The 14,949-nt window shown below is 38.7% G+C and overlaps 1 protein-coding gene across 2 annotated transcripts; it reads left to right on the top strand.

The window, feature by feature from the left end:
* The first annotated feature begins 734 nt into the window (after positions 1 to 734).
* LOC137747429 (acetyl-CoA carboxylase 1-like) lies at positions 735 to 13,898 on the top strand. 2 transcript variants are annotated; one of them, XM_068487545.1, is made up of 32 exons: positions 735 to 1,159; positions 1,889 to 2,261; positions 2,949 to 3,155; positions 3,243 to 3,404; positions 3,490 to 3,582; positions 3,672 to 3,767; positions 3,942 to 4,115; positions 4,421 to 4,514; positions 4,609 to 4,796; positions 4,879 to 4,929; positions 5,027 to 5,066; positions 5,175 to 5,299; positions 5,409 to 5,525; positions 5,615 to 5,689; positions 5,771 to 5,827; positions 5,951 to 6,055; positions 6,253 to 6,339; positions 6,414 to 6,605; positions 6,681 to 6,869; positions 7,038 to 7,148; positions 7,236 to 7,322; positions 7,416 to 7,592; positions 7,908 to 7,985; positions 8,090 to 8,212; positions 8,495 to 8,764; positions 8,850 to 9,187; positions 9,498 to 9,735; positions 9,829 to 10,181; positions 10,277 to 10,490; positions 10,967 to 11,143; positions 11,240 to 13,390; positions 13,477 to 13,898. In XM_068487545.1, the coding sequence occupies exons 2-32, from the start codon at positions 1,890 to 1,892 to the stop codon at positions 13,531 to 13,533; spliced, it is 6,798 nt and encodes a 2,265-aa protein (XP_068343646.1). In that variant the 5' UTR covers positions 735 to 1,159; position 1,889; the 3' UTR covers positions 13,534 to 13,898. The 2 variants fall into 2 exon arrangements, with proteins under 2 accessions (XP_068343646.1, XP_068343638.1); XM_068487537.1 differs by having other exon boundaries at positions 1,886 to 2,261.
* The last annotated feature ends 1,051 nt before the right edge of the window (positions 13,899 to 14,949 follow it).

Here is a 14,949-nt window from a genome sequence, read left to right as displayed (position 1 = left end):
GTATAATATTGCGAATGTCTCACTTGTATTTCCATTTTTTTGTAAGTAAACACATTTGTAATTCGTAGTCGTAATATTCTAACCGCTTACGTTTGTTCTTTGTTAAATCTTTCTCGTCAATTTCGTTTGTTATTTTCTAAAAACTTGGAACATATAAAATAAACTTTTAAATTATGGGCTTACATATTATCACATGTGATTTTTTTTTAAAGAAAACTTACGAAAAGTTAAAAAAAACTTTAGTTTTAATGAAAAATTATAAATAAAGGTGTAGTGAATAGTATCAGGAATGTTTCGTTAAAACTCTATATTTTTAATTAGAAATGAGGACAAAATTAACAGACATACTGGTGCATCTAGAAAAAAAATGAAGGAGCCACTCAGTATTACAGTCTGTTAGTATTCATTTTTATTTGGAAGTGAGAAGTCTTAAGTTTGAACCTGGTGGATGATAAATTTGATACCAAATTAGACTGCACATTGTGTGATTTTGCCAAATTCTCTTTTTTTCTTGATATAAAAATATCTATGTATTCAAAGAAAAAAAAAAAAAAAAAAAAGTTAAGGGTGAAGGGTTGGTCGACTGCACCACCCAACTCACAGTCAAGGTACGCCAGGTCCAAAATTTAATTCCTTTATTCATTATTCGTGGTGCAATTTCTGCTTTTATCTATTTGCTCCCCCAAATCCTAAATAAATTTAAAAACCCAGAAAACACAAATTAAAACTTGATTTACCCCAAAAAATTCACACACGAGAAAAACAGAGAGAGGGAAAATCACTTTGACTGGAGAGAGAGAGAGCACCTTGATCTTAATTACATATGGGTAGAGAGAGAAAGGGGGTAGCTAGGAGTTGCTGTAGACGAAGGAAGAAGGTGTAATTGGCAGGTAACACGTGCATTTCTTATTAAAGCCGTTAACTTGTTCGCATACAGATGCAGTCACAACTCTCCTCCAACCCCAACCCCAAACCCACACCTACCTCTCTCTCTAATTCCTCCTAAACATAAATACTCCCAATGATCACACTCATAACACACACAGTCTCTGTTTTCTCTCCCACCTCTGCCTCTTGATTCATACATAATGCTTGGTGCCCAGATAGCAATTTGAGCAGCTCGATCAAGATTCCAGCTCTTTTTCTCTTCACTTTTGAGGTTTGTGACCCATTTGCTTTAGACCCTTTAAAGTTATTGGCTTGTGGGTGCTTCTGTTATGATTTGCGTTTTGGTGATGTGGGTTTTGTTTGTATTGGATATTGGTTGTTGGGAAGTGGTTTGATTGGAGTTGGAATTTGTTTTGGAACCTCCAAAGACTGTATTTTTGTGGGTAGCTTTTAGTTTTTTGAGTGACGATGTGTTTGCAGTGGATTTGGGATTTTAATTTGTAGTTTCTGGAGTCTATGGTTTCACAAAGGTGCATTCTTTTTCTTTCCTTTTTGGTAACCTGAGAACTATATACTTAGGGTGTTCTGTTTCCTTGAGCTGGAATTCAAAGGTTCAATTAGTGTAACATTGTATTTAGTATTGAAATTTAATTTTAATTACACTTAAAAAAAGGATAATTTATCAAAATGAGAGTTCATGATGGTATGGAATTAGATATAATAAAAAAGCATCAACTCCCTTTCATGCAACCAAAAGCAGCCTTAGTATAACTGGTTAGATGTTCGTAATTGCTATCATGTTGCACTTTGGATCATGAATTTCATTCCTTAATTACTATGAGAAGAAAGAGGCAATGGGGAAAAGCCCCATTTGGAATTACTATACCTTTAATCATAACATCATGTTGGTAGCTTATTTGAAAGCTACAGTGAATTTGTTGGACTAAAACTTACTAAAATTTCACTTACGATGTTGATGGCATAATTTGTTGATCAGCAGCATGTCGGAAGCCCAGAGGAAATTGTTGACAGTACCCAGTTTCCATCGTGGAAATGGGTACGTAAATGGGTTACTCAGGCATCCTTCTATGGCATCTAAAGTTGATGAATTCTGCTATGCCCTTGGTGGGAAGAAGCCAATCCATAGCATTTTAATTGCAAACAATGGAATGGCCGCGGTCAAGTTTATTCGTAGTGTGAGGACTTGGTCTTATGAGACATTTGGTACAGAGAAGGCTGTTTTATTGGTGGCAATGGCCACACCAGAGGACATGAGAATCAATGCAGAACACATCAGAATCGCCGATCAGTTTGTGGAGGTTCCTGGTGGAACTAACAATAATAATTATGCCAATGTGCAACTCATTATAGAGGTGCGTATCCAAAGCTTTTAACCTATGTTTTCCACTTTTTTATTTTATCACCATCAAAAGTGTATGATAACGAAGAAGATATCCAACTCAGTTGCTGAGGAACCTTGCAGCTGAAAGAAGTTTTGAGTGGTTTGATTTTGTCACCATTTGTTTGACTGCAAGAAATGAAATTTGATTTAAATAAGAGGAAAATCAGAGAAGTGGATACTAATATCAAAATTATGAACATGCAAATGAAGAGGCTGGAGATCGTTATTTTTCTCAGAAGTCATTGAAGATTTATGAGTGATTATGGGAGGTGTGTTTTGATATTAGTGAGCCGCATTTCGTGTGGTAAACTGTCAGCAGAAAATACATGGTGTTTATCATTTGAACAAAGTTATTGATCTCTAAAGTGGGAGTTGCTTCCTAATAGAGGGTTGCAATCCCGGCATGAACCTTCTGACTCTCTTTGTTCCACTCATTCAGTAAATTTTTTGTTCCACTAACTCAGTAAACTTTGTTTCACTCACTCCCTGGCACTCTCCATGAAGAGTATTTCAACATTTTCATCAAAACTCCATGTCATGGCCTCCTGTAGTTCTTGTTAGCATGGAGCATTACATTACGTGTAGTTCTGAAGCATGTCATGGCTTCCTGTAGTTCTTGTTAGCATTTCACCTGAATTTTTTGTTCTTTATTACCCAGATGGCAGAGAGAACACATGTTAATGCAGTTTGGCCTGGTTGGGGTCATGCCTCTGAGAACCCTGAGCTTCCAGATGCATTGAATGCAAAGGGAATTGTATTTCTTGGGCCACCATCTATATCTATGGCAGCATTAGGAGATAAAATTGGTTCATCATTAATTGCTCAGGCTGCCAACGTACCAACTCTTCCATGGAGCGGATCACATGTATGAATCCTGAAAACCGTGTCCAATCTTCATTTGGTTGCTTTTGCCGGGTAATGCAATCTGATATTGTTAGTGTCTGTTCTCCAGGTGAAAATTCCTTCAGATAGCTGCTTGGTTACAATCCCAGAGGAAGTATATAGGGAAGCGTGTGTTTATACAACAGAGGAAGCTGTTGCAAGTTGTCAGGTTGTAGGTTACCCAGCAATGATTAAGGCTTCATGGGGTGGTGGTGGTAAAGGCATAAGAAAGGTTTGTGTCATACGTGAAAATTTACCCTTGGCTAATATGCCTGTGAATAGTCAGCTGAACTAAGTGGAATTATTTACTTTTCTAGGTCCATAATGATGATGAGGTAAGGGCATTGTTCAAGCAAGTTCAGGGTGAAGTTCCTGGATCTCCAATATTTATAATGAAACTCGCATCCCAGGTCAGATAGTCTATTCTGTTTAAAATGGATGATCATAATTGCTGAACTTCAGACCAGACATTGCCAATTTTTCTATTTTCTTTTATCAGAGCCGGCATTTAGAGGTACAGTTACTGTGTGATCAGTATGGAAATGTTGCAGCTTTGCATAGCCGTGACTGCAGTGTTCAAAGGCGGCACCAGAAGGTAATAATTTTATGGCATTCTAATTTAATACTCTTTGTTTTCACATTCACTAGCTTGGTCTTCTGGGGAATTTTGTGCTCCTTTCTTAGAATTTCTCCAGTACTCATCAATGCACGGTATCTTCTGCTGGAGATGTTTCACCATCAAAACTTAACTTGTTTATATGTTTTATAGATCATTGAGGAGGGTCCAATTACTGTAGCTCCTATAGAGACTGTAAAAAAGTTGGAGCAATCAGCTCGAAGGTTGGCTAAATCTGTTAATTATGTTGGAGCAGCTACTGTTGAGTACCTCTACAGTATGGAAACTGGCGAGTACTATTTCTTGGAGCTGAACCCTCGATTACAGGTTTGTTATTTCTGTTCATGTAGTCTTTTCTTCTAGCGTATGAACTCGTTTTTTGTTGTTTTCTTTAACTTGTTTTGTTGGTAGCATTGTAGCACTGAATAATGCACTGGTGCAGGAAATGTGTATGCCTGAAGTGAATATAGAAACAAAAATATGCTTTGTTATTGCTAACCAAGCCATTTAATATTAACGCAACCTCTTACAGAAGGATTAACATCATATTATCATTAGAATTTCATATGGCTTGTTAACTTCTGGAGTTGTATCTGCTTTTCAATGTTTTTTATTTAATTGACTCCGTGTAGGTGGAGCACCCAGTCACTGAGTGGATAGCTGAAATGAATCTTCCAGCAGCCCAAGTTGTAGTTGGGATGGGCATACCTCTCTGGCAAATCCCTGGTTGGTCATAATTGCTGGATTTCTTCTAAGATATCGATTTCTTTATTGTTTTTAATTTGTTCACATTCCCTGTTCATATGATTCATTTGATCAGAGATAAGGCGATTTTATGGAATGGAACATGGTGGTGGGTATGATGCTTGGAGAAAGACCTCAGCTATTGCTACCCCATTCGATTTTGACAAGGCAGAATCTACAAGGCCAAAGGGTCACTGTGTTGCAGTGCGTGTAACAAGTGAGGATCCAGATGATGGCTTTAAGCCTACCAGTGGGAAAGTACAGGTTAGTTATGATCGTTCCTCAGTCTTACTTGAACTTGCTTTCATGCTTTCGTGACTATATTGAGCTGTCAAACTATATGCAGGAGTTGAGTTTTAAAAGCAAGCCAAATGTTTGGGCATACTTTTCTGTTAAGGTAAACATCTTCTAAGTGGATAATGACAAATTCCTCCATAAAAGAAAAAGAAAATTTTAGTTCTCAGATAAATTCTTATTTATGTTGTGATTTGCAGTCTGGAGGGGGCATTCATGAATTCTCAGACTCTCAGTTTGGTGAGTATTAACCTACTTTGACTGTTTTTTATTTTTTTTATTTTTTATTTTTAAAATAGTTATCAGTCTTTGCTGCTGACGTATTAAAACAAATACCTCTTCTTCTAGGACATGTTTTTGCATTTGGAGAGTCTCGAGCTCTAGCTATTGCAAATATGGTTCTTGGGCTGAAGGAAATTCAAATTAGAGGAGAAGTTCGTACAAATGTTGATTATTCAATAGATCTTCTACATGTAAACTTCCCAAAATCTATTATATTCTTTACCATCCTTTCAAAAAATAATATAAAGATCATTGAATTTTGATGAATTTTCAAGTAACTCTATGTCATTTGTTCTGTAGGCCTCAGACTATAGAGAGAATAAAATCCACACGGGTTGGTTGGATAGTAGAATTGCCATGCGTGTTAGAGCAGAAAGGCCTCCTTGGTATCTTTCTGTAGTTGGAGGGACTCTGTTTGTAAGTGCAACTATCTTCCTTAATCGTTGATTTCTGAATATTTTACTTGTAAAATGCATCACTTACATTTCCTATTATGGCCTTTTCAGAAAGCATCTGCCAGTAGTGCAGCAATGGTGTCAGATTATGTGGGTTATCTTGAGAAAGGGCAAATTCCACCCAAGGTATGGTACTAAAACAATGTCCTTCAGAGAAATGTGTTTTATATGCCCTTTCAATTAATTTTTGTGAAAATTTGATTTCAGCACATATCACATGTCCATGCACAAGTATCATTGAACATTGAAGGGAGCAAATACACGGTATGTTTTTGAATGGCGTTGCTTCACTCAGGGACTTCTTTTAATGTTTTAGGAATTTTTGGAGATTTGTGGTTGGCAAAATCAATAGTTATATCTAATCAACGTCATGAAACCTATTTATAGATTGACATGGTGAGGGGGGGTCCAGGAAGCTACAGATTGAGGATGAATGAGTCAGTGATTGAAGCAGAGATACATACTTTACGTGATGGGGGTTTGTTGATGCAGGCAAGTACAAATCATCTCTTTATTGTTTTCATTCTTGTAACTTCACAGATGATTTGCGCTTGCTCATATTATTCTATAAGCACATTACAAACTCAATACCAGAGGGAGGTGTGCCATGATGGACAATGCGGATAAGATTGGTCTTTCTTATATTTCTTACATGCAGTTTGTGACTGATAACTTCTGTTTCGTTACAGTTGGATGGGAACAGTCACATTATATATGCAGAGGAAGAAGCAGCTGGAACTCGCCTTCTTATTGATGGAAGGACTTGCTTGCTTCAGGTACCCACATTTCTTTGTCTTCTTCCCCTAAATTCCCTTCAGCAAGCTGAATTGTTGACCATTGTTGAATCCAGAATGACCATGATCCGTCCAAGTTAATAGCAGAGACACCATGCAAGCTGCTGAGGTACTTGGTTACTGATGGTAGTCATGTTGAAGGTGACACACCATATGCCGAGGTTGAGGTTATGAAGATGTGTATGCCTCTTCTTTCACCTGCTTCTGGAGCTATCCACTTTAGAATGTCTGAAGGTCAAGCAATGCAGGTAAGTCTAGATCCAGTTAGGAGTTAAATACATTCTTCTCTTGATAGAGTTTTAAATAAAATTGGTTTTGTGTAGGCTGGTGAACTTATTGCAAAGCTTGATTTAGATGACCCTTCGGCTGTAAGAAAGGCAGAACCTTTCCATGGAAGCTTCCCAGTTCTGGGGCCTCCAACTGCAATTTCTGGTAAAGTTCACCAGAGATGTGCTGCTAGCATAATTGCAGCCCGAATGATTCTTGCTGGTTATGAGCATAACATTGATGAAGTGAGTTCTCATTCAACATATATAATATTTTGAACACTTTTTCAGTTTGTTATATATTTTTTCAGGTTCTTGGGCTTTGTAAATGTGGGAATACATTCCGCACTATCATGTGTAGATTGAGTTGTTATTCTTAAACTTGTCTTATCTAAGAGTTGTCATCTACCTCAGGTAGTGCAAAACTTGCTCACTTGCCTAGACAGTCCTGAACTCCCTTTCCTTCAATGGCAAGAGTGCTTTGCTGTTCTAGCAACCCGCCTACCCAAAGATCTTAAAAATGAAGTAAGAAAAGTATGGTTGTTTTCTCCTGGATTTATGCTACAAATGAGTCTTTATGCTCATGTGTGATTCTCTTGTATAATTTTACAGTTGGAATCAAAATTTAAGGAGTTTGAGGTGATTTCTAGTTCTCAGAATGTTGAGTTCCCCGCTAAGTTGTTGCGCAGTGTTCTTGAGGTGGGTATTACGTTTTAAATTCCTTGTTTGGGTGCTATTTTCTACTTTCTTCTTAAGAATGTTGTATATTTTTTTTCTACATATTCTTTGCAGGCCCATCTATTCTCCTGTCCTGATAAAGAGAAAGGAGCCCAAGAAAGGCTTGTTGAGCCTTTGATGAGCCTTGTGAAGTCTTATGAGGGTGGACGAGAAAGTCATGCCCGAGTTATCGTCCAATCCCTTTTTGAAGAGTACCTGTCTGTTGAAGAATTATTCAGTGACAACATTCAGGTTAGACTCTTGTTATGAAAGACAACTTTTCCCTGTAGCCACCTGGTTTGTGTTTTGACTGACTTTTATTTAGATTTTATAAATTTTCTATTCTTAAATCTTTTATTAATATTTGATTAAGAAAGTAATTAAAAGTTGTCTGCAATAATGATCATTGAACTTCGATTGCGATATTTGGCTTCAATAGTTTTACAGTTTAGTATACCCTGATAATTAGGAACTTGGCGCTACAAGATTTTGGATGTTGTACACTTGTGATTTTCCTTTTGCTTGTGATAATCTTCGTTCATGATAGACTAATATTTGTTACTCCAGGCTGATGTGATTGAACGCCTTCGACTTCAATATAAAAAAGATCTATTGAAGATTGTGGACATTGTGCTTTCTCACCAGGTAATAAAATCAATAACATGCTCAGATGAGTTGCCTTTCCTTGTCTCGTTCAATTTTCTGTTAGACATTATTTTACGCATGTACTATGCATCTTGTTCTTGCAGGGTGTCAAGAACAAAAATAAGTTGATACTACGACTAATGGAACAACTGGTCTACCCCAACCCTGCTGCGTACAGGGAAAAGCTAATTCGGTTTTCTCAACTTAACCATACAAGCTATTCTGAGGTTTGCCATTGCACTGAGCTTGAACTAATAATTATATTATGTTGACATTTTTCTTTCTCTGTTTTTAAGTATTTTCTCGGGTAATCAACAGCTGTTTACTTTTATTTTTCAATTGTACTGAGCAAATCAATCCAAGCTGAACCATTAGTTTTATTGTGTAGATCTTTCTTCCTCTCAAGTTTTCCAAAACCAATTTAAATTGTCCTCACATAAAATATTAGTAGTTAATTACTTATGTATAATAGCCGCAATTTTTTAACAGCGTAAATAAAATTTATGCAGTTGGCACTAAAGGCAAGTCAACTGATGGAGCAAACCAAGTTGAGTGAACTTCGTTCCAGCATTGCCAGAAGTCTTTCTGAGTTAGAGATGTTTACCGAGGATGGTGAAAGCATGGATACTCCCAAGAGGAAAAGTGCCATAAATGAACGAATGGAGGATCTTGTGAGTGCTCCTTTGGCAGTTGAAGATGCCCTTGTAGGTCTATTTGATCACAGTGATCACACACTTCAGAGGCGGGTTGTGGAGAGCTATGTGCGTCGGTTATACCAGGTACAATGGTTTGAACACTTTGAGTTCCTGCTTACTTTATTTTTCAGTCATTTCCTTGTTTAACTTTGCTTTTTTTTGTTATCAGCCGTATCTTGTAAAGGGGAGTGTGAGGATGCAGTGGCAAAGATCTGGTCTTATGGCTTCCTGGGAGTTCTTGGACGAACATACAGAGAGAAAAAATGCAAATGAAGATCAATCTTCCGGTAAATCAATTGAGAAATACAGTGAGAGAAAATGGGGAGTCATGATTATTATCAAATCCCTTCAGTTTCTGCCAGCAATTATTAGTGCTGCATTGAAGGAAATGTCTCATCAACTTCATGAATCAATTCCGAATGGATCTAGTGATCCAAGCGGCTTTGGAAATATGATGCATATTGCTTTAGTTGGCATCAACAATCCGATGAGTTTACTTCAGGATAGGTATTGTACCTGCCATTTATCTTTTCGTTGAAGTTTTCAACTTTGATTTAAACATGTGGCGATAATCCGGGACTGATCATGTATTGAAAAACTTATACATTATGTGGGATCCTTAAGCGATCACTGTATTCTGATTAGTCCATAATCTTACCAAGTCTAAATTTTAAATTAGATCTCTATACACTCCAAATTTACAATGGTTCTATTTCAGATAATAAACAGCTTTACTCATTTCTTTTTATTTGCAACGAAATCCCTAATAGAATCTACAGTTGAAACCTTCCTGACCAGCATTGTTCATGCATGGCAGTGGCGATGAGGATCAGGCTCAAGAAAGAATTAAGAAGTTAGCGAAAATACTAAAAGAGCAAGGAGTAGCCTCCAGTCTGCACAGTGCAGGTGTCAGGGTAATTAGTTGCATCATACAAAGAGATGAAGGGCGAGCTCCTATGAGGCATTCCTTCCACTGGTCGTCAGAGAAACTCTATTACGAGGAAGAGCCATTATTGCGTCATCTGGAACCACCTCTATCCATTTACCTTGAGTTGGTTAGTAATTTTGTGGCTTTAGCTCCTGTGTTTTAAGCAAAGTTCGGGATACACCTCTTTTTATGAAGTTACTCATCTTTTGTTCTGATTCAGGACAAGCTTAAAGGTTATGAGAATGTACAGTATACCCCATCCCGGGACCGTCAGTGGCACTTGTACAGCGTTGTAGATAAGCCACAACCAACCAAAAGGATGTTCCTCAGAACACTTGTAAGGCAGCCCACTTCAAATGATGGGTTCGCTGGATTTCAAAGGCTAGACATGGAAGCAGCTAATAAGCAATGGGCTTTGTCATTTACTTCAAGGAGTATTTTGAGGTCCTTATTGACAGCAATGGAAGAGTTGGAACTTAATGCACACAATGCCAGTGTCAAATCTGACCATACTCATATGTACCTTTATATCTTGCGTGAGCAACAAATTGATGATCTACTGCCGTACCCCAAGTAATTTTTTTGCTTCTTCTTATTTAGTATTTTCTTTTTCTTCTGAGATGAGATGGGGAACCTTTTAGAATCTTACATTGGAGATGTTCTTCCAGGAGAGTTGATTTAGAAGCTGGACAAGAAGAAACTGTGGCGGAGGCCATCTTAGAAGAACTTGCACGGGAAATCCATGCGTCTGTTGGTGTAAGGATGCATAGGTTGGGTGTTTGTGAGTGGGAAGTGAAGCTGTGGATTGCATCCTCTCGGCAGGCAAATGTTGCTTGGAGGGTTGTCGTCACAAACGTGACTGGTCATACCTGCACTGTACATGTAAGTTCTTTACCATCAAGTTACATTTTCGAGCTATATAATTGTTGAAGGTCATTTTACAAAAGCAAACTAGCGTGGCCGGACGAGTAGTAATGATTCATACCATAGGTTGAACATAGATTGAGCTAGAACAGAATTTTACCAATGCGTCATTTGATTATCTATTTTAGCTAGAAATTTATCACTAAGAGACTGATCTTTAGGTGGAAGTCAGCTTTATTTATTTTTATTGAAAAGAAAAGTGAGAAAAACCTTGGTGGGTACCTGATACATATTGTGGTAGACCTGATATATGGTGGTCTACAAACTCTTGCTGGTCTAGGTTGACTGACTAAACAATATGCTGCTTTAGTTTTCTACATATTGCACACAGGTTAATGAATAATTTGTAATGTCGGTCTTAAAGCAAATATAGTCTCTAATTATTTATATGGATCATGAGTCATGACTGTATAACTGGTGAACATGATAATCAGATATATCGGGAACTAGAAGATACCAGCAAACAGAGGGTGGTATACCATTCAGCCTCTACACAGGCCCCCCTGCATGGTTTACCAGTGAATGCACAGTATCAGCCTTTGGGAGCTATTGACCGCAGACGTCTGTTGGCCAGGAGAACCAGCACCACTTACTGCTATGATTTTCCACTGGTGAGAATTGATAGGAATTTGTTTTTTCTTATTTTATGTTTCTCCATGATTCACCAAGATATGAAACTTACTCGAGATAAATGTTATTTTTTGCAGGCATTTCAGACGGCCTTGGAACAGGCATGGGCATCCCAGTTGCCAGGTAGTAAAAAACCAAAAGATAAAATGCTTAAAGTCACTGAGCTCAAGTTTTCTGACCAGCATGGCACCTGGGGCACTCCTCTTGTTGAAGTGGTTCGTCCACCTGGGCTCAATGACGTAGGTATGGTAGCCTGGTTTATGGAGATGTCTACCCCTGAGTTCCCTTCAGGAAGGAAGATACTGATTGTTTCAAATGATGTGACCTTCAAAGCTGGATCTTTTGGTCCAAGAGAGGATGCATTCTTCTTTGCAGTAACTGAACTTGCTTGTGCTAAGAAACTGCCTTTAATATACCTGGCAGCAAACTCAGGTGCCCGTATTGGGGTAGCTGAAGAAGTCAAATCCTGCTTTAAAGTTGGTTGGTCTGATGAATCGAGTCCTGAGCGTGGCTTTCAGTATGTATATTTAACCTCTGAGGATTATGCGCGGATTGGATCATCTGTGATAGCACATGAATTAAAGCTGGCAAGTGGAGAAACCAGATGGGTTATAGATACCATTGTTGGAAAGGAGGATGGCTTGGGAGTTGAAAGCTTGACTGGCAGTGGAGCAATTGCTGGTGCATTTTCAAGGGCATACAGGGAAACCTTTACCTTAACATACGTGACTGGCAGAACCGTAGGTATAGGGGCTTATCTTGCTCGGCTTGGGATGCGGTGCATACAGAGGCTGGATCAGCCCATTATTTTAACTGGTTTCTCTGCATTGAACAAACTTCTTGGCCGGGAGGTGTACAGCTCCCATATGCAACTTGGAGGACCAAAAATTATGGGAACGAATGGGGTTGTCCATCTAACGGTTGCTGATGATCTTGAAGGAATATCTGCTATTGTGAAGTGGTTAAGTTATGTTCCTGCCCATGCTGGTGGACCACTCCCCATTTTGAGTCCCTCAGATCCTCCAGAAAGGCCTGTTGAGTACTGCCCTGAGAATTCATGTGATCCTCGTGCTGCTATTAGCGGCGCTTTAAATGGTGATGGAAAGTGGATGGGGGGTATTTTTGACAAAGACAGCTTTATTGAGACACTAGAAGGTTGGGCGAGGACGGTTGTTACTGGAAGGGCAAAGCTTGGAGGAATCCCTGTAGGAATAGTTGCTGTCGAGACCCAGACGGTGATGCAAATTATACCTGCTGATCCAGGCCAGCTTGATTCGCATGAGAGGGTTGTTCCTCAGGCTGGGCAAGTATGGTTTCCTGATTCTGCTAGTAAGACAGCCCAAGCGTTATTAGATTTCAACAGAGAAGAGCTCCCACTTTTCATTCTTGCCAACTGGAGAGGATTTTCTGGTGGACAGAGGGACCTTTTCGAAGGGATCCTTCAGGCTGGATCAACCATTGTGGAGAACCTTAGGACTTACAAACAGCCCATATTTGTGTTCATCCCCATGATGGGTGAGCTCCGCGGTGGAGCGTGGGTGGTTGTGGATAGTCGAATAAACCCAGACCATATTGAAATGTATGCTGATCGAACTGCTAGAGGTAACGTGCTTGAGCCAGAGGGGATGATCGAGATCAAGTTCAGGAACAAGGAGCTGCTGGAAAGCATGGGCAGGCTTGACCAACAGCTGATCCAACTGAAGGCAAAACTTCAGGAAGCCAAGAGCAGTGGGGCACACGAGATGGTTGAACCTCTACAGCATCAGATACGATCACGTGAAAAACAGCTTTTGCCTGTCTACACTCAGATAGCCACTAGATTTGCGGAACTGCACGATACTTCTCTCAGGATGGCTGCAAAGGGGGTAATCAGAGAAGTTTTGGACTGGAACAGCTCTCGATCTTTCTTCTATAAAAGATTGCGTCGGAGAATTTCCGAAGAGTCACTCATCAAGACAGTGAGAGATGCTGCTGGTGAACAGCTGTCGCATAAATCTGCTACAGATTTGATCAAGAACTGGTTTTTGAGTTCTGATATTCCAGGATGCAAAGAAGATGCTTGGGTGAATGACGAAATTTTCTTTAGATGGAAGGAAAATCCAAAAAATTACGAGGATAAACTAAAGGAGTTGCGGGTCCAGAAGGTATTGCTTCAATTGGCAAATATTGGTGACTCAGTTTCTGATTTGCAAGCCTTACCCCAAGGTCTTGCTGCCCTTCTAAGCAAGGTAAACAATCATGTTATATTCTTTTTTAAGCATCTTTCCACATCATCTTTTAGCTACCTGGATCTAATGATTTGAATGTAATGCAGGTCGAGCCATCAAGCAGAGCGCTGTTGATTGATGAACTCCGAAAGGTGCTCGGTTAATGGGACGTTGGTGTTTCACACGAGATTACTGTTCCATAAAACGCTTGTGTTGTATCTTCTTAATTCATAGTTCTAAATTGGTAAGTAGGTGCATGCCAATGATCTGCACTTGGCAGACGAAAGAATGAAATGACTGCTTTCCTATCAGATGCATCATTAGATTGAGGTTGCTGATAGAAGCTTTTCAGTGTATTTTAGAGAAAGAAGATTTGTAGGGAGCGGTAAGTGTAAGTTTTGTAAGTCAAAGTAAAATGTAAGGAAATAGATAGTCAAAAAAGGAACACAACCAGCATTTGCAGGCTCTGTTTCAATATTTTTCGACATGGCTGATCGATGCTCGAAAATAAGAATTGTTATTTGTTTAACTTATGTTGCAGATTCATGCTCATCGCTGTGTCTTTATTTCTAAGAACCATGTAATTATTTCCATGACTATTTTTTTATGGGTACAAAATTTGCACGATAAGTTGGACTGAAAACGATGGAATGATAAGTTGCATCTTGGCAGAAACCTTGGGTTAGAGAGTGTTCCGAGTTGGTTCTCAAAAGTAACGAAGGAAAGTCATACAAATTCAAGTCCAAGGTGAATGTTTGGTCGTCGACCATACATGGATTAGTAATACCACGATATCAAGTGCAAAGAAATTACGATTTACTAAGACCACAATATTGAAAGTTGAAGTTTGCACGTGGCTGAAGTTTGTTGGCACTGAATGTTGTCACCTCATCCAAATTTCTACTTATTTATTTATTTAAATTATTATTATTATTAATGTTCATTATGTATTTTTCATTAACAAAATTGTTAAGTGAAGCCACCTTTTAGTTAATTATACCTTTTCTGGTGCATACAAAATGTCCTTGGCCAACTTCAAATCTTTATTTCCATGAAGGGGGAGAAGAAATTGAACACAAAATGAAAACAAAATAAAAAGTGCAAAAAAAAAAAAAAAGAAAAACAATTTGTTCTTCAAAAGTAACTTGGAAGTTGGAGGGGAGTTTGAGGAGAGATTTTTAAGTGTGTCGGGAAACTTGATAAAAAAAAAAAAAAAAATTTCAACCAATTATATTATGACACTTAGTAGCATGTTGTGTTCCCGACGCATTGAAAATATTCTCGACGCATTGAAAATTTTCTCGAGCTTGAGATCAAGTTGTGACCTTGCGCCTCAATGCTGCTATCTCTCTTTCTATTTTCTTCTTCTCCTCACCTTTCATATACAGCTGATGCTGTGCATTCTTCTTGTCCCTCACTTTCATCTCCCTTGCTTCTCACATCTGCCTAGCCTTGTTTCTCCTCACCGTGTCTTCCTATTAAAGTAAAAATTAATACTATAGGCAGACATTGTAGACAACAAATGATCATCACCCCGGATCTCATGAAAATCTTGACATTAGAAAACTGAGAATTTTAAT

This window comes from Pyrus communis, chromosome 1 (assembly GCF_963583255.1).
Source record: "Pyrus communis chromosome 1, drPyrComm1.1, whole genome shotgun sequence".
Classification (NCBI taxonomy): Eukaryota; Viridiplantae; Streptophyta; class Magnoliopsida; order Rosales; family Rosaceae; genus Pyrus; species Pyrus communis.
This window is presented reverse-complemented; position numbering and strand designations above follow the sequence as displayed.